This window comes from Sinocyclocheilus anshuiensis, unplaced genomic scaffold, assembly GCF_001515605.1.
Source record: "Sinocyclocheilus anshuiensis isolate Anshui unplaced genomic scaffold, SAMN03320099.WGS_v1.1 scaffold250, whole genome shotgun sequence".
Lineage (NCBI taxonomy): Eukaryota > Metazoa > Chordata > Actinopteri > Cypriniformes > Cyprinidae > Sinocyclocheilus > Sinocyclocheilus anshuiensis.
Genome location: NW_015547652.1, coordinates 253,680 through 273,732, shown reverse-complemented (window position 1 = coordinate 273,732; position 20,053 = coordinate 253,680). Strand labels below are relative to the sequence as shown.

General features: G+C 34.1%; 4 protein-coding genes across 5 annotated transcripts in view; 1 reads left to right on the top strand and 3 right to left on the bottom strand.

The window, feature by feature from the left end:
• afmid (arylformamidase) overlaps nt 1-1,500 on the bottom strand; it is a 7,152-nt gene extending 5,652 nt beyond the window's left edge. The window contains exons 1-2 of the mRNA XM_016504209.1: nt 1,439-1,500; nt 297-370 (exon numbers count right to left, since the gene is read on the bottom strand). Coding sequence (XP_016359695.1) covers nt 297-370; nt 1,439-1,468 — 104 coding nt within the window. The 5' untranslated portion in view covers nt 1,469-1,500. The remainder of the gene's footprint in view (nt 1-296; nt 371-1,438) is intronic.
• tk1 (thymidine kinase 1, soluble) lies at nt 1,470-4,632 on the top strand. The gene is made up of 5 exons (XM_016504194.1): nt 1,470-1,501; nt 1,534-1,732; nt 1,826-1,915; nt 4,061-4,180; nt 4,301-4,632. The coding sequence occupies exons 1-5, from the start codon at nt 1,470-1,472 to the stop codon at nt 4,478-4,480; spliced, it is 621 nt and encodes a 206-aa protein (XP_016359680.1). The 3' UTR covers nt 4,481-4,632.
• A 3,679-nt stretch (nt 4,633-8,311) lies between these two features.
• syngr2b (synaptogyrin 2b) lies at nt 8,312-16,930 on the bottom strand. Of its 2 annotated transcripts, none has more exons than XM_016504199.1 (4): nt 16,700-16,930; nt 14,054-14,291; nt 11,909-12,045; nt 8,312-8,693 (listed from the first exon to the last, which is right to left on the bottom strand). In XM_016504199.1, exons 1-4 carry the CDS (start codon nt 16,802-16,804, stop codon nt 8,466-8,468), a joined length of 708 nt encoding a protein of 235 aa, XP_016359685.1. In that variant the 5' UTR covers nt 16,805-16,930; the 3' UTR covers nt 8,312-8,465. The 2 variants fall into 2 exon arrangements, with proteins under 2 accessions (XP_016359685.1, XP_016359684.1); XM_016504198.1 differs by lacking the exon at nt 16,700-16,930 and adding an exon at nt 15,313-15,467.
• Nucleotides 16,931-18,188: 1,258 nt separating this feature from the next.
• The window catches only part of LOC107702030 (Fc receptor-like protein 5), a 10,152-nt gene continuing 8,287 nt past the window's right edge, over nt 18,189-20,053 (bottom strand). Inside the window, exons 7-11 of the mRNA XM_016504208.1 lie at nt 19,209-19,310; nt 19,077-19,101; nt 18,912-18,987; nt 18,647-18,706; nt 18,189-18,553 (exon numbers count right to left, since the gene is read on the bottom strand). Coding sequence (XP_016359694.1) covers nt 18,497-18,553; nt 18,647-18,706; nt 18,912-18,987; nt 19,077-19,101; nt 19,209-19,310 — 320 coding nt within the window. The 3' untranslated portion in view covers nt 18,189-18,496. The remainder of the gene's footprint in view (nt 18,554-18,646; nt 18,707-18,911; nt 18,988-19,076; nt 19,102-19,208; nt 19,311-20,053) is intronic.

Genomic DNA, 20,053 nt, shown 5'->3' with positions numbered 1-20,053 from the left:
ACACACACACACACACACACACACACACACACACACGCACACTTCTGATTTCAGTGTCACTGCACATGCTCATGCAAACACAACAGAGCATACACACAATCCCAGTGAGCGACTCACAGATATACAGTAGGTCACATGCTCAAAGCTCATTTATAATCTACTTTCTGTCTTAAATGCAGTGTATGTGAACTGTTTCATGAATGAAATGCAGTACAGCCCTCATCAGCACACACACACACACACACACACACACAACCTTCATATACACAACATCATGCACATCCACATTGATGTACACATGAGCTCTGATCACGTCATCGGCGGACATCCTGTGTGACCAGCTGCTGGGGGAGAACTGATGCTCCAGGTCCTGTCAAAAACAACACAGACGGGCACGCATTTACCCAGAAACCCTCAGTGCACAGATAAACAAACACACACACAGCGGCACCTGCTGGAGAGACACTGTCCTTATAGCACACTGACACATGACGGAATAGCACACTACACTCACTATTTCTGCAGTATGCAACATGCAAACAGTGCACAGCACGGGAATTATCTGTATGCATGCAATACTCGGATGATTTATTATTTTGGACCAATTTTGTGCAGAATAAAACAGTGCACATAATGTAGAATACTATTATATACTATCTATTTATTTATTTATATTTAAATTTCAAAATAAAATATTAAAAATTAATTTAAAATGTAAAATATTTTATATTAATATATATAACAAATAAATATACACAATGTTATTAATTAAAAACACAAATAAAATTAAACATGCATAACAGTGAGATCATATCCAGGGTAAATTATAATTTTTAAAAAATCATTACTTGAAAAAAAATACACTTTAGCTGAAATAAAATAGATTATACAAATATTTATTTCAGCTAGTTGCCCAAGCAATATTTCTCTTTCTCACATTTTTAATTTGAAAATGTGAGAAAACTAAATAAATTAAAACGTAATAAAAAAAAACATATAGCCATAAAAACTAAAACTAATAAAAATGACAAAAATGTAACTATAATTTAAATAAAAATATAAAACACTTCAAGTCATATCAAAACAAAGTTTGAAACATTTATTCTTGCATACTGTTTGACATACTAATCATAACTGTATACTGCAGTTTATAAGAAGTATATACTCACATTCAGTTAATAGTGAGCTAGTTTTCAAATAGTTTTTAGGTCACATATAGCAAGTTTCCTCCTTCCTATACAGTTTAGTTGCTTGTCATAAATGCTTTTTAATTATTATTAATAAATAAATAATATATATATTTAAAATATCTCATTATACGTGCCAGAACGAATGTTTAGCATTTTATGAACACATTTCATAATCGACAATCACTTCTTCAAAACTCTAGTGTTGTGTATTTTATAAATAATCATTAATTTGACAGTCAAACACTCACGTCTTTGCTCATTTTCCTCCAGTCGCTCATGATGATATTCTCTGCTGCACTAGAGACCTTTGAAACTGTGTGTGTGTGTGTGTGTGTGTGTGTGTGTGTGAGAGAGAGAGAGAGTGTGTGTGTGTGTGTGTGAGAGAGAGAGAGAGAGAGAGTGTGTGTTACGTGTCGTTATCTGAGGGCTTGGTGTGTTTGTGCTGCAGGAGCACGATGGAGGCCGTTCCTGCCAGCTGTCTGCGAGACGTCTGGACTCTGGCGCTGCAGGCCTGCGTCATCGGCATCGACGAGGGACAGTTTGTATGTTTCCATTCCACTCGCTTCAGTCATTATCCAGCTCACTTTATGCATTGTAATGTCCCGATTATTAATTGAGATGTTTGGCTTTTGCAGTTTCCAGACACAGTTGAGTTCTGTGAGGAAATGGCCAACATGGGAAAAACCATCGTAGTAGCAGCACTTGATGGAACCTTCCAGAGAAAGGTGCGATGATGAGAGATCTGGGTTGCGTTTTTCTTTACCCCATTTTATATAAATTCATAAAATTTATATTTATAAACAATTATTTATTTGCATATCTATATAAATGGGTTTAAGTAAATATTTATGTAAATGCATACATAATTATATAGGTTTCTACAAAATTATATAACAATAAATAAACATTTGCTTATTTATATAAATAATACATATTTATACAATTTGCTTATTTTATAGATGTTTGTTACATACATTTAAATATATTTACATGAGTACTATTTATATAAATATTTCTACAAATTTATATATACTTATATTTACACAAATACACTTATTTATGTAAATATTTCTACAAAATTCTATGTTTATATAAATGTTTATATAAATATTTCTATATATACATTTACATAATTATTTTATTTATATAAATGTGTTCAAACCAAATTGTGTAATATATACTTGTAATATATATACTTGTAGTATATGTGTAATATAACTTGTTTGTTTGCTGGTTTTTATTGTATTGTTATACTTGTATTTTTGAATCGCTTTTGCCATGAAAATAGCCTTTGATGCCAGCCCTCTACGGACACCTTGGCAATTGAATCGCCATTGGCTAGTAAATGTTTTTGTTTACTCGCCAGACTGATTAAAAAAATTAAATAAATATATATATATATATTAGTACAGTTTCAGATATTTATAAAAGTGCCATTTTACAAACATATATATATATATATATATATATATTGATATGACAAGCGCTCAGCGTGTCCGATCTGGCTCACGCTAGCCAGAGTGCGAAAGCGGATTTAAATTCAGCAGTTGATGACGTGACGCACTGAACGTTCTAATCACACCGGTGTGATCGTACGCGTCAAAGGGTTAATGATAGAACTTTAGTCATAAGAATTAAAACTTGATAACCATTTACGAATGCATATTTGTCATTTTAACTGAACCTCTCGCTGCGTGTGTGTGCAACAAAGCGACGGGGAGTCGTGCGCCTTCGCACTAGAGTTTACGGTACGTTAAATACAGGTGCGTTGCACATCCATACAGCACAGATCGCTTGACGGAGAGTGAAACTCTGAAGCGCTCAGTCAGAGTGTTCTGTGAGTGAAAATATATCTGTGCTACACTTAACCTCCAACTCACACTGGCGAGTAAAATCTGAGAATTCATTAGCCAGTGGCTAATATTAGACATCATTTAGTCGCCCAGAGTAAGATTTAGTCGAATATGCGAGTGATTTACTCGTAATGTAGAGGGTTGGATGCTGACGTGGCATTAAATAAAAATACTACTACACACATGTACAGGAGTATGTAATATGTTTCTTAAAATGTATAATAAATAGTGTTTATATAAATTAAGTACACATAATTATGTATAAGTATTTATACAATTATATATAGCATTTATATAGATTTTTGTATATATAAATGTATATTTGTGTAGATGTATATTCATATACATTTACATAAATACATGAATAATTTATAAACATTTTTATAATAGTTATATATTTTTATTTGTATAAATATTTTTCTTAAAATGTATATATTTATGGGTCAAAGACGAAAAAGGGTTTCAAAAAAATTTATATACATTTTCCCCTGATTTTCAGAAGAGACCCACTAAAATATCATTCAGTGTAACAATCTTGTCAGGCATATTTACAACAAAAATCAATTTATGACATATTAAAAGACTAATTTCTTTCACCCCAAATACTAATTAGCTGTAATTTTACATTTTTAAAATGTGCCACTATTCTAGGTTTTGCCCATTTGTCAGTAAGAATTTTTTACTCCTTTAAAACCCAATCAAATTTAATATGCTCTCTTATTATTTTATATATTTTAATATGTACACGTCAGAATAAGCATGTTTGAATTTTTACATAGTGTTACACTGAATGACAACGTAACATTATTTCAACCAAATTGTAACATTATTCTCCAAAAACTTAAAAGTAGACACTTTGCTTACATTTAATGTGCTATGGACATATAATCACGTTTTATGAAATTTCTTTTGATGCGGACATCTTAACGTCTTTGACCCTTATATAAACATGAATATATTTAAATGTTTGTATAAATATTGAGCAGTGTTGATGACCTTCGACCCTTGTGTCTGCAGGCCTTCGGTAATATCCTGAATCTGGTGCCTCTAGCGGAGAGCGTGGTCAAGCTGAACGCCGTCTGCATGCAGTGCTTCAAAGAAGCCGCTTACACCAAAAGACTCGGCGCTGAACAAGAGGTGAGGACAAATATCTCCATCTGGACACACACACGCTGTGCTTTACTTGTGCTCCGTGTCACATCCTCATCCTGTCAGCAGAAGTGAAACCTCACGGCATCTTGTGTTTGGTTCGCTCAGGTGGAGGTGATCGGCGGCGCTGATAAGTATCACGCAGTGTGCCGAGAGTGTTACGGAGGTCTCGTGGCGTGTAAAGAGAACTGCGATCCGCAGAGAGAGGAGACGCCGCCACATGTGATGTCAGGAAAACAGCCCAATCAAAGCGCTCCACGAAAACTCTTCGCTTCCCTTCATTTATGAGAATAACACCGTCGTACCGCTACAGAAAACATTTTCTTCCTTAGTATTTGTGTCTTGCTTTCTAGTATAAACTTGAATTTACTTGACAATTAAAATGACTTGAGATACTTTCAAAATATATAAAAAATCTAAATTTTGTTAGTTTTTGCTTAAAAAAAGCTATATGTCAAAGGGCTAAGAAAAATGATCTTAACAAGGTTATTTTTCTTACCCCATTGGCAGATATTCTTGCTTGTTTTAAGTAAAAACTAACACAATTTTGATTTTGATTTTTTTCAGAAAAAGTAATTTTACTTGTCAAGCAAATACATCTTAATTCCAGAATTTGTAGACATTTATACTAGAAAACAAGACAAAGATACTAAGGAAGAAAATCATTTTTTGCCGTGTGTTACAGTAGCACTGTTACTACACTTAACTCACTAGAGAGAATTTAGATACTTGTATTTTTTAATGCCTTTTCTGCTGTTGATTTTGTCTGTGTATATAATAACTTTAACTCTTCGTTTAAAGCGGGTCCAGCATAATATGGTGAGTTTGTATTTTCAGTTTAAAAATGAGTCGATCATTTGTACGTGTTTTAATTTAAACCATTTTAGACTAATTTATAATTGTGTAACCGAACAAGCAGCTGACACCATGGAAAACTGCCAACGAGTGAAAAATGAGAGTAAATAAAGTGATTTTGGTTTTTCAGTGTTGCTTTTCGTGTGCATGTTACAACAGAAATATTTTACATTCATGCATTTAGCAGAATACAGGATAAAAAGTAATTCGTCAAAGAGCCGAAAATAGCTGTAATATACAAATGTTGGGTTTGTTGGACGACTAGATGAGAAACGCAGAAGTCTTGCCTTCTGTGAAATTGATCAAAATGAAGTGAGTTTGATTGAAACAAATATCTGCTAATTGTCTCAGGAAAATCAACTTGGTTAAAAGGAAAAACAAGTTTTCGTTACACACTGACTGGTCATTTGTTCTTGTTTTAAGCATAAACACTTCATTTTACGTTTGCATTTCAAGTAAATGTATCTTGATTTGAGGATGTTTAGTACTGGAAAACAAAAATGCTGAAGAAGACATTAATATTTTTTTGTAATGCATGCAAACTTTAATGCCATGACTATGAATTTAAAACTTTCTGCTTTAATTTTAATTTATTATACAATTAACAAAAGCAAAAAGACCTCTAGCACTAGCTTGCGCTATTCTTTTTCTATCTGTTTTCTATTTATTATATTATTTAAAAAAAATCTTGCTACGTGTACTGTTAAGCTAACAGACTTGTTATAGCGCTTGTATATCATTTGATTATATTACTTATTTCACTTCTGCTTTAATTTTAATTTATTATACAATTAACAAAAGCAAAAAGACCTCTAGCACTAGCTTGCGCTATTCTTTTTCTATCTGTTTTCTATTTATTATATTATTTAAAAAAAATCTTGCTACGTGTACTGTTAAGCTAACTGAGACTTGTTATAGTGCTTGTATATCATTTGATTATATTACTTATTTCACTTGATTATTATTAATGATTTTGAGGGAATTTTATGGTACTATGCAATATTTATACAATTTTAACGAGCTATTTTCTCTATTAGAATTTATTTATTTTTTACTATTTTTTAATAAATGCAATATTTCAAATTACATTTTTTTTTTTAAGGCATTTAAAATCAATTTTTTGAAGTGAGAATTGGAACATCTGGAGGCATTAAAAAATAAAAACTTGTGTAATGTTGTGTAACCTCTTGTATTAGCACCCTATATAGATAAATATACAGAAGCTTTTCGATTCCCGTTGTTTTTTTAGACAATTTTATTTTTTTTAGGTTTTGCGTTTAGATATATCTAGACATTCTAAAACTACTTTTTGTCAAGGTTTAGATATTGTTGGTTAGATAAGTATCAGGTTTTACATTATGATTACAGTCAAACATGAATAGTGATCATTCAAAACACTATACAAACATTTTGTAATTAATATTTTATTCAATGTAATTCAATAAATGTTAATAAAACAGAACAGAAATGAACATTTTTTTTCATATTTCCCATTAATTTCCTATGTCGGTCATTTTTGACCACAAAGAAGTCAAGTGTGACTTTTTTTTTTTTTGACTCTTAACATCCGAATCATGTCCGTGATTTTTTGTGCGTGTTCATATTGCTAATGTGACAAAAGTCACCCAAGTGTCATCTGAAGCTAAGATTTTTAAAATTTCAAAATATAAAATTTTTCGGGTCAAAAATGACCGAAGAGGGCCAGAGCGTTAAGACTTTTCAAGGCCCACAAAAACCCTGTTCATAGATGTCTAAAAATGAGATTTCATATCCAAGGGGTTGCATTTATTTATTTTTTATTTAGAATACAAACCATTGTTTTTGTTTGAAGAGAAAACTCAGAGAAAACTGACAACAAAAAAAAAACTTTTAATCTGTAATCTGAAGATGCACAAAAAGCAAATGCTAAATCCATTAAGCAAACTGCAAATCAAACAAACATTGGAAATAATTCAATTAATTTCTTAAATTATTATTTTTTTAAATACTCATGTATGAATGTGGATTAATAAACTTCATCAAATCAATGTTGTATGGCAGATAAACCAGAAAAACGAATCAAACAGCACCACAGATCAGCATCACAGTGTGCTTATGTGGATCAGTGAACGTTTTCACATCGAGAGACACTAACAAAACCAGATCTAGCCACACAAGAAATCATTTTTTTCACATTAAATCAGATGTTTTCAGATCTGGAAGCATATAAAAGCATCACAGATGATTTACAACCTCCATCACAGCTTGACTGGATGTTTAAACATGTAATCTGGTAACTCTACCACATTTCTACAGTGAATCACACCAGCTCTTCATTCACTAACACGATTAGTAAACGGGGTCAATGGGCTCTTTTTGTTTCCGCCACATTCCTATTCATTCAGCTGGGAAAACGTTAACAAAACACACAAGCGCTGCTGTGATTCCAGTGTGAGCGACAGACCTGCTCCACAATAATTTATCGTTTTATTCCAGCTCATCAGTGCAAATCTGAACTCATCTACAGCCACGTAAGAAAACAATATTTACACATTTAAAGGGATAGTTCACCCCAAAATGAAAATGCTGTTATTAATTACTCACCCTCGTGTCGTTCCAAACCCGTGAGACCTTCGTTCATCTTCAGAACACAAATAAGATATTTCTGATGAAATCCGAGAGCTCTCAGACCCTGCTATAGGCAGCAAGGCAACTGAAATGTTCCCAGACTCCAGAAACGTAGCAAGGACATCGTTAAATCAATCCATGTGACATCAGAGGCTCAACTTCAGTTTTGCGAAGCTACGAGAATACCTTTTGTGCACAAAGAAAACAAAAATAATGACTTTATTCAACAATTCTTCCCCCCCCCGAGTTACATCTCCATTTTAGAGAGTATCACAATGTATACGCACGCTTTCCCCTAAGCGTAAACAATTACGTTCATGTGCGCGCTTTCTCCTCCGAACGTAAACAACGCTGATTACGTCGATTACGTACTTAAGGTACTCTCCAAAATGGCGGAAGACGTAACTCGGGGGAGAAGAATTGTTGAATAAAGTCATTATTTTTGTTTTCTTTGTGCACAAAAGGTATTCTTGTAGCTTCGCAAAACTGAAGTTGAGCCTCTGATGTCACATGGACTGTTTTAACGATGTCCTTGCTACGTTTCTAGGGTCTGGGAACATTACAGTTGCGTTGCTGTCTATGCAGAGTCTGAGAGCTCTCGGATTTCATCAGAAATATCTTAATTTGTGTTCCGAAGATGAACGAAGGTCTTACGGGTTTGGAACGACACGAGTAATTAATGACAGAATTTTCATTTTTGGGTGAACTATCCCTTTAAGGCCACATGTTAAATGCCAAACAGTCTCCTATTGGCTGCCTGCGGCGTCACGTGACCTGGTGTCGTGTTTCAGGTTTCTGTGCAGGTCAGGGGTCAGTAGACAGGTGGCTGGTAGCTGCTCTGGCCGGATGGGTCAGGGTTCGGTGCAATAGGCGGCTGCTGGAAGATGTCTGGACCGGTGTTCTGGAAGGATGGATATGTGGGTGGTGTGTAGGTGGTGGGATACGGTGAAGTGGGGTCCGCTGGCGGATCGACGTAGTTCTGGGTCACGTCTGCAATGCCCTGACGAAACCTTATCAGGGCGAAGTACGTTAACGCTCCCTGAGAAGACGAGAGATTCGACTGTCAATCAACGACTTGAAGTGGGATTTTGAACTTTACAATAATCAAGGTTTTTTATAAATGTAGTTTTTTGGAAGACACCACAAGTGAGCGGGGTGAAAATGTGAACTAATCAATTTCACTATACACAGTCAAACCGAAAAATTATTCAGACAGCAGATATCATTTTTGATATTTTTTTTTACTAGTGGGTGCAGGACACTATAGTTAATTTATGTAAGTGAGGATAGCAAAATAAAGTTAACTGTGACAAATCCTACCCAAAAATTCTTCATACAGTGGACTACCAGTAAAATTTGGGATCAAAAACTATCCAGTCACTTTGACCTGAGCATGTTTTATTTCATACCTTTCTATCAAAGTTATCTGACATTATCAAGATGAATTTGTTCTGACACATTTTAACTCATATTTTATTACCATTTTCTAAACTATAGCCAATAAACTGATATAATGTGAGAAATGTTGAAGGTGTCTGTATATATTTTGGATTGACTACTTCCTACAGTTGATTAATCACAGTACATTAAGACATTAAGTATTGTACTACAAGTTTTCTGAGATGTTATATTTACATATGCACTTGAATTTTCAGAAAATAAATATGAATATTGGATAAAGCCAGACTCAAAATTCTGGTCTGATATTGTTGACAGGATACAGTTAAATGGAAAGCTTATTTATTCAGCTTTCATATAATGTATAAATCTCAATGTTGAAAAATTGACCCTTATGACTGGTTTTGTGGTCCAGGGTCACATATTACAGTTAAAGGTTTTTACTGAGGGGATTTTGGATTTCTCTTTTTATCACTCCATGAATCAGACAATAGTTTTTAGGAGTAAAATATTATATAATTCGGTGTGAGTGATATATGAACAAACCCCACAGTAAAAACCTTCAGAATATAGAGAGGAATAAAACTGCTAAGTTTGGAGTATGTGAGTGCTGCTGAAGTGGAGGAGAAAACTTTTAAAGATTTGGATTGTAATCGAAATCTACAGACGCAAATAGAAAAAGTGCAATAAAACAAACACATAAATGTGTGTTTTGGATGTTTTCTGTCCACTGGTCTGATAGAAGAGATGTTATGGATGCAAAATAGACCAGTGCATGAAAAAACGATGGTTTTGCCTGTAGTGTATCGCCTTATTGCAGTTTTTCTATTTGGGTCTGTAAATTACAATAATTTCAGTTACAATGTATTAGGGCTGTGTGATATTGAAGAAAAATGCGATATGCAATAACTCAATAAATAATGCGATATTCGATATGCGTATGCACTTGAATTTTCAGAAAATAAATATGAATATTGGATAAAGCCAGACTCAAAATTCTGGTCTGATATTGTTGACAGGATACAGTTAAAGGTTTTTACTGAGGGGATTTTGGATTTCTCTTTTTATCACTCCATGAATCAGACAATAGTTTTTAGGAGTAAAATATTATATAATTCGGTGTGAGTGATATATGAACAAACCCCACAGTAAAAACCTTCAGAATATAGAGAGGAATAAAACTGCTAAGTTTGGAGTATGTGAGTGCTGCTGAAGTGGAGGAGAAAACTTTTAAAGATTTGGATTGTAATCGAAATCTACAGACGCAAATAGAAAAAGTGCAATAAAACAAACACATAAATGTGTGTTTTGGATGTTTTCTGTCCACTGGTCTGATAGAAGAGATGTTATGGATGCAAAATAGACCAGTGCATGAAAAAACGATGGTTTTGCCTGTAGTGTATCGCCTTATTGCAGTTTTTCTATTTGGGTCTGTAAATTACAATAATTTCAGTTACAATGTATTAGGGCTGTGTGATATTGAAGAAAAATGCGATATGCAATAACTCAATAAATAATGCGATATTCGATATGCGATACGATAATGCTTAAAGTGCCACCTGCTCAGATGAAACAGTTTTACTCAGCTGTTGCTGAGTCAGTTCTGTGAACTTCTATAACTATCTTGTGTCATATATGTATGGTTATTATTTGTATGTATGCATGTACCAAGAGTTCCTGTAAAACCACAACAAATTCCTTGTGTTTGCGCACACTTAAGTGGTGAATAAAGCTCATTCTGATTCTGATTCTAATAAGAAAGCACCCCTACAACAACTTCTGAAAGTGAACGGTAGTGTTTTACTCGAGCATTACATAAAAATGTCATTTTAACATGAGTTTAGGAACTGAATAATAAAAAGGAAAAATAAAAAAACACTGCTTAGAATTTACTCTTTGAATTCAATATGCACTGATTCTTATTTAAGCTACAAAAGTTATTTAGGTAAGAGCATTGAGTGATTTTCTCTTTGTCTTTTGTTAATGGCCCCAAATATGGCAAGCTGTAGCGATATGCATATTGTGATATGTACATTTGCGATATTTCAATATATTGCACAGCCCTACAATGTATATATCTTTAAAGGCCATGAGTTCGTTTCTCCACTTCAGCAGCACTTAAATACACCAAAACTTACAGTTTTATTCCCATCTATATTTTGAAGTTTTTTACAGAGGGGATTATGGATTTCTCTTTTTATCACTCCATAAATCAAAATATTGTCAGCAGACAAAAAGCAAATATATGTTCACCATGTTTTTAAGAATAAAATGTTGTATAAATCAGTGTTAATGATATATGAACAAACCCCTCAGTAAAATCCTTCAGAATATAAATAGCAATAAAACTGTAAGTTTTGATGTTTGTAAGTGCTGCTGAAGTGGATAAAAAAACTCATTTTGAGAAAACGATTTTAAGCGACTTTAAAGAATTGCATTGTAATTGATATTTGCAGACGCAAAAAATAAAGTGTCATAAAATAAACATTACATTTAAAATGTGTATTTTAGATGCTTTTTCCCACTAGTATGAAAGGAGACAAGTTATGGAAGCAAAACATCACTCCATAATTCAGAAAATACTGTCAACAGCCAGAAAAAAAAAAAAAAAGAATAAAATTTTCGGAAATAAAATGTTGTATAAAATCAGGTGAATGATATACAAACAAACCCCTCAGTAAAATCCTTCAGAATATAAATAGCAATAAAACTGTAAAATTTGGTGTATGTAAGTGCTGCTGAAGTGGTGAAACAAACTCATTTTGAGAAAATGACTTTAGCCGACTTTAGGCAGATTGAAGTAGTTTTACTGTAGTAACTATCCATCAGTTCATCAGACAGATCTCACACACTCACCCACGATGCGATGGAGAAGAACGAGAAGGCGATGATGGCGTGGACGGCGTCTGTAGGGATGCCGCTGGTGTCTTGGGTCTTTGACCACTGATCCGCCAAGAGACAGAAACACACAAACCACAGGAACGTCCAGGCAGCTGATAAACACACAGCACAGAGAGCACAGACACGAGTCAAGACCATTTCATTGATTAGACAATCAGAGACTCTTGAGACAACAAATCAGCAATGAAAGAAACCGTTCACACACAGAAAACACAGAAGAAAAAGTCATACGGGTTTGGAATGGCATGAAGGCGAGTACATGATGACAGAATGAACAGGTGAAAAAAGGTTGTTTAAATCAGTGTGAGTGAAATATGAACAAACCCCACAGTAAAAACCTTCAGAATATAGAGAGGAATAAAACTGTAAAGTTTGGTGTATGTGAGTGCTGCTGAAGTGGAGAAAAAACTTTTAAAGGACTGTACTGTAATTGAAATCTACAGACACAAATAGATAAAATGTCATAACACTTAAAATCGTATTTTGGATGTTTTCTTTCCATTAATATGAAAGAAGACATGTTATGGAAGCACAATATATCTCAATAAATCAGAAAATACTGTCAACAGCCAGAAAAAAAATTCATTTTCACTATATTTTTAGGAATTAAATGCTGTATAAAATCGGGTAATTGATATATGAACAAACCCCTCAGTAAAATCCTTCAGAATATAGAGAGGAATAAAACTGCTAAGTTTGGTGTATGTAAGTGCTGCTGAAGTGGAGGAGAAACATATTTTGAAAAAACTAATTTAAGCGACTTCAAAGATACGCATATAAAATAAACACTTGTGTACTCTGGATGTTTTCTTTCCACTAGTCTGAATGATCATTATTGGGTGAACTATTGCTACAATAGTATTAAAATATATTAATATTAACACAAAGATCTGACAAAATAGGTCAGTGATTAAATTAAAGTAACCCAGCTAACTGAAGCCACAGAAAATACAGGACTTTGGTTTTAAACCCTGCAATAAGGGGGCTCAAAATGGCTTAAAGTGATTCAAAATAAGACAAAACAAGCATTAAAATAAGATAAAACAACTAAAAATCAAGATAATCCATATTTTTATCTTTGAAGAAATAGGATTTTTATAATAAATGTACATTTATCTAGTTTTGCCGATCTCTAAAATATTTTTTCAGGTAGAAATTGTGAGTAAAAATATTTTTATTCAATAAATCATGAACAGCTGGAAAAGTCATCTAAATTCATTGGTTAAAAAGAGCAGGAACCCTGAAGAACATTCAACATCATTCAGCTTCTGGAATGCTGAAATTGAATTATTTGATTTGATTTTAATTATAATTATTTTGGCTTATTTTAATCTACAGAGACTCCTGGTTTATATTTGGGGCCTATGAATAGGATTGTGGATAATGGCCTTTGAGCCACAATAAAATGCAACCAAAAGACTTCACAATCATCATTGATTGTATCATTGATATATGGATATTATGTACAGTTTTTGTTATGAATTTGAATTAGATTTTATTTTTAGATTTTGTTTTCACTTTAATTTTAGTTAGAGTTTTAGTAATTTTGTTGTATGTTTTTGTCATTTGTATTAGTCTATTTACCATTTATTAATTTTATTTTATTAGTTTTAGTTTATTTATTTATTATTATGATTAAATTTTTTTTACTTAAACTAAATGAAAATGAGAAATGTTGCCATGGCAACTGTCTGAAATAAAATGTTTTTTAGTTCAGTTAATGTTTATTTTATTTCAAGTAACAAAAATGTTTTTTCTTATGCATTGAGTTAACTATAATAACCCTGATATACATCAACTGACAAACAGATGCCATTTAAATTGGTATATTTTCGAATAATAGTGAAAAACAAGTAGGATTGAAGCGTTTGGCGTTTCACACAGGAAGAGGCCATCTGAGCGACATGTGCATGTGTTAATGTACAGTGAACAACCACAAGACGTTTCACTTTTAGAGAAAGATGCCACAATAACAGGTCAAGTGGAAAAATAGACCTTCAGAAAATGGCATCAGAGTTTCCACAAATGGAACAGACAGCTCTGAGGAAACTGGTATAAACCTTGATCACCGACGCAGAAACGACTTGAGGAACGTCTCACCTGAGAAGCCCAGATCAGCTATCACCACGTACTTCCTCTCCTGAGCATTGCTCATCAAAGGCAAGAGCGCATCAGCCAATAGGAAGGCGAAGCAGGCCAGGAAGGAGATGACGCCGATGCCCACGCCATAATGACAGGCCCCTTCATTCCTGTTGAAGACGCACTTCACCTGTGCTTCAACGTTGCTGTTCACGTAACCTTCGGCGGTTATGGAGGCAAACACCACAATGGCGAACACCTGACATGAGGAGAAGTGAAAGCTGCATCAAACCATAAAAGCAGAAATAAAACAACCAGATCTTCACATTTTCAGAAGCAAAGCTCTCTCTAAATATTAACTTTAGCTCAATTCCCAATGGGGGTGCAAATACATTTGCATGATCTCTAACATTTCTTTAGGCAGAAGTTTACAGAATTTCACCAAGATTCCGCCAAAATAAAACCTCAAGGATTTGAAGAATTTAGGATAAAATAAGACTATTTCATAATCATCTTTTTTCTTACAGAACAACTGTAATTTACAAGATATTTTTGTCTTCATTTTTGTGATTAGAGGACTGAATGGGTGCCGTCAGAATGAGAGTCCAAACAGCTGATAAAAACATCACAATAATCCACAGCACTCCAGTCCATCAGTTAACATCTGGAGAAGACAAAAGCTGAAACAAATCCAGCATTAAGATGTTTTTATATGAGTCCATAATCCATAATAACTCTTCCTCCAGTGAAAAAGTGCATCTCCTGTTGTCTCTCACATCAAAATCCAGCCACATATTTGTTTAGAGCTGTTTAAACACTGCTTGATCTGTGCAGATTTCTCTCCTGATTCACACCAGAACACTTTTTCACTGGAGGAAGCGTTATTATGGATTATGGACTCGTATAAAACGTCTTAATGCTGGATTTGTTTTAGCTTTTGTTTTCTCCAGATGTTAACTGATGGACTGGAGTGCTGTGGATTACTTGTGGATTATTGTGATGTTTTTATCAGACTCTCATTCTGACGGCACCCATTCACTGCAGAGCATCCATTGCTGAGACACTGATGCAATGCTACATTTCTACAAACCTGATGAAGAAACAAACTCATCCTAATCTCGGATGGCCTGAGAGTGAGCACATTGTTTGAGCACAAATTGTTATTTTTGGGTGAACGCACACTTTAATGTTAAAAGCATGTGTCTGAATGAGTTTCATGTTATTGTGAAAGAGCTGCAGGCTTCTTACAAGTGTAATAATGTATATGATTTAAAGAACACCTGAAAGAGGAATAAATGTGAAATGGATGAGCGTGCAGCGAGAAGAGGATGGAAACATTGAGAGCAGGAAGAGGTCGCGGCCACACGCCTCCGCCGATGCATTTTCATGCAAATGTGTCACAAAGATCAGACAAACTTCAGAATCACTGTAGGAGAAACGGATAAGAGTTACGCCATTCTGTCGCAGGCCTCTCGTATTACCAGCCATCTGCCGTGTTTACATGTCAGCACTGGGACATTCTGTGCTTGTGCACTAAATCACATGATGCACATGATCACAGACACAACTAACTAACTAACTAACTACTGAGTGACTAGAGGGAGACACAACCAAACACACTGCTGCTGTGCAAATGTGTATGACGCCGTAAACAAATTACCCCCAGCAAATCTAGACATGGCTGACAAGGTCATCTGATGCCGTCATCAAGACCAGGACTAGATATGAATCAGTTCTCAGTGACTCTTTCCTCGGCGTCTGTGGAAAGCCCCTTCATATCATATGCCTGAACAGCTAAATTAACCACGTTTACACTTGTGAATTTACAGCAATCCAGCTCCTATTCTGAGAATTTACATTTGAACGTCGAACACTCTCTTTGACAGATTTGAGGATGTTTTTTGCTGTTCAATAGAGTCTACAAAAGATCAATTAATTTAATCAGTAAATCAGGATGACTCTAAAACAGTCAGAAAAAGAGGCAGACGGTTGATTTCGGTCCTGAAAGTAAAGCATGCAGATTGACTCTTTTATACATTTACACTATTAAGTCATATTTATTTCTGTAGCACTTTATACAATACAATTTGTGTCAAAGCAGCTTCAAAAAACTGTTTCAAAAATGTAGTAATTATGAAACCAGAAGACAAATGAGTGAATATACAACTCAATAATAGCTTCAGTTCATCATCAATTGTGCTTTTTAAACTTAACCCAGCTACCAAATATGTATGTTTTAATACGTTCCAAAACGTTATTTCTGTTACATTCAAAACGTCCAGTTTTCTAAATGTTTCCAAAACGTTTTTCTTGGTTATGCAAACATTAAGGAACACGTTTAAGGGAACGTTACATTTTATCATTACGAGAACGTTCCTTTTAAATGTTTTCTGAACGTTCTGAAACAAGTAGCAATGGTTAAGACTATAACATTCAACTAAAATGTTTCAGAAAAAAAGCCGTGCGTGATACACAAGTAACATTTTTGAACTTTTTGAGAACATTATTAAATACCATGTAACTTTAAATGAACGTTCCATTAACCTAAACGTTTGCTCATAAATTTGACAGAAACTCACGAAGGTTTTAAACCCATTTCACCCTGACCCTGCTGTCGATTATTAATCACAATAAGCTGATGATTTGAACGTGACACATGCCACTCACCCAGCTGAGGAACCGTATGATAGTTTGAGGCTGTTTGATAAATTTGATGGGATCGAATCCCGCTCCGGCGAGCGAGGCTCCGTACGCCGCACTGTTCGACTCCATCGGTGAAACACACACACACACACACACACACACACACACACACACACACACACACACACACAAGCGACAGCTGGAAACACAACACGGACACACACCCCCGGTGCAGCTGCTTCCTCACAGACCGGTGTCAGATTCGCGAGTGAATCGTTCTATTGAACAGGATCTTTTTGATGATTCACACCATCCAGGCTACCATTAAAACGAACTGTTCAAAAGAACCGATTCGCTAAAATGATCCAAACTTCGCGACGTTGAGTGAAAATTCAATACGTTTAAAGTCCTCAACGTTACTACAAATCATTATTGATTAAATTACGGCAGTTTCATGTTTAATAATGAGATAATAAGGATATTAACACACAATCTGTAGATTCTACAGTGTCACGATTGTGTGTTGATATGCTTATGCTGTTTCAAAACTTTGCCTCTTTTTTTCCAAAACTTTACACACAAATCCAAGAATTGCACACAAAATGCAAAACGCCTCTCATCTCTTGCAAAATGAAGCACTTCATTCAAAATATCACAAACACATCTCAAAAGCAAACATTTGCAAACAGCTTTGCCATAATATTAATTCCTGTTAGATTTGTGTGTGTTACACAGAGAACTGTGTGTTGTGTTTTGCAAAAAGTGTTTTCTGAAATTGAAAACTAAATCAAAGGCTGAGAATTAGTGTATGGTTCTGTAGATTTGGTGTGTGCTTCTGCTGTTTGAGTGTCAGCTTTCAGAAACTGTGTGACAAGCAAAGATTCTGTGTGTAAGCACACCATATCCTTATTAATATCCTTATTATCCTTATAATGGTTATATTTAACCATTACAGTGTAGATGAACAACAGCTAATAAACAACGCCGTTCATTCAAACCAAGAACGCACAAATTATCTGTTTTGTATTCATTTGTCATTAAAATGAACATTGTACACTGTTGGCTTTATCAAAACATATTTTTGTATTTATTTGTAATTTTCACTTCCTCAAAACCACACACACAAACACACACACATTTACTTGTTTAAATTGCATAGACTTCTATTGTTCACACATACAGCTGGCTAAATACAAATATTATAATCTAACAGCACATTTTCTGAAAATAAAAAATATATATATTTCATAACATTTTTACAAATGAGGACATCCCAAAAGCAGGTTTTGTCAGGTTTAGCTCACTTGGTACCACCCTGCTGAAAAAACAATAGACACCATCACAAAATTTGTAATGGTTTTATTGGTTATGGTGGGACTTCTACTGGTTATTAGTCGCCTTTTATTGGTGGCTTGTTAAAACCACTAAACCCTAATGGAATATGTCCCAAAACACACTACAGAAAACCATTTTTAATGGTTTTAATGGTTAAAAGTTGATGGTTTGTAATGGTATTTGTTGTGGAAACCATTAAACATTTCTGTGATGGTTTCTATTGTTTTTTTCAGCAGGGAATTTGTCTCCAAAATACAGTTGAGTAGGTACAAACACACTCTTATTTGACATGAATCTGACAGTAGACACATTGTTGGCTGTCTTTGCTTCTGATTGGTCACAGTCATGTCAACCCATGAGCGTTTGTCTATTGTTTCGGTTTGAATAAACCTTTGTCTGAACAGAATAACATGCAACGGATAAGTGAAGGCAACCAAACGCTTTCAGTTTCAGTGGATCTGATTAAACTCCCAGAAAACCCAGGAATTATTCTGAAACCGCGCCTTCATACAGAGCGCTTTCATCCACGGATTGGTCTTCATCCTGTCAAACAGAACAAAATGACAATTTTAACGTTCGAAACACCTCTAGAACTGTCTAGAAATCAGTCTAGAAATAATAAATAATAACTCATACCTCAGCAGAGCCACTCAATCTGTCCGCTTGGACAACGTCTTCCTCATAACCCTCCAACATCTCAAGCAAAAGAATCACACACAAATGCTCCTTAACCAACAATAACTTAGTAAGAGGCCTATCTAGACAATATTTTAAGGCATGTTCCAAAGAGAAGAAATTATGCACTTTTTTGCCAAATTTTGAGGCAGGTTCATTATATGTCATTCATTACTAAACGTCTGTTTATGAACTAAAAGAGAAGCACTAATAAATGCATCCTCACTAGATAATCTTCATCCTCCTCTACTTCATCTTCCTGTTTATCAGTGATTCTCATTTTTCGGCGTTGTTCAGTGAGTCTTAAATAAAAAGCAGGACTTTAGCTCAACAATACATTTGATTTTATGCTAGATTTATGACTTTGTAAAATAAAAAATGGAAAACTCACGGGTATTTTCTTGAATATCTTCTCCCTGAGAACATGTCAGAATGAGCGTATGGTTTTACACAGTTAAAATAATCATGAATTGCACATAACAAACGATACATATGCTATAATGAGTGATATAGATTAACTTACGTAGCACAACTCCATAAATACAGCAAGCTATCACAGCGACGTTCAGCAGGGCAAAAGAGGTGAAAACAACGATCACAACCAAAGGAGAGACTGTGTTCAGTGCTGCAAAAATACAGACAGACAGAATTCATCAGAGCCAGACTGATGCAGAACAGTTTGAGTGTTTGGGACTGTAGCGTAACACATCATAGTTAATTATAGTTTAGCTATAGCATTATGATATGCTTGACGAATCTTGTCAAACAATGAAAAAAGAACCAAATAATCAATACTGAATGAGAGGAGAACTTGAATTTGGACCTTTGAATTTGTCTCAAAACTCTCAAAACAACTTCTTCATAACGTCATGTATGAATATATATTTTTTAGAAATACATTTTATATATATTCATATATTCCTTTGTAAAATACACATTTAATATAAGATTGAATAAAAAATAAAAGGTAATTTATTTTAAAATTATTTTTATTCATAAAGTTATATACTGTATGTATACACGCAATTAATTTTCATTCAATTCATCAATTTATGAATAAAAATAATTGTAAAATAAAAATACCTGTTATTTTCGATTTAATCTTATATTAAATGTGTATATTACAAAGAAATATATGAATATATAAAATGTATTTCTAAAAAAATTATATTCATAAATGACTTTATGAAGAAGTTTTGAGACAAATTCAAAAGTCTGAATTCAAGTTTTGTTCTCATTCAGTATTGATTATTTAATTCTTCATATTTCATTTTTTGACAAGATTCGTCAAGCACATCATAATAACCCAGTCACATAAAATTAAATTACAGACAATTATATATATATATATATATATATATGTAAATG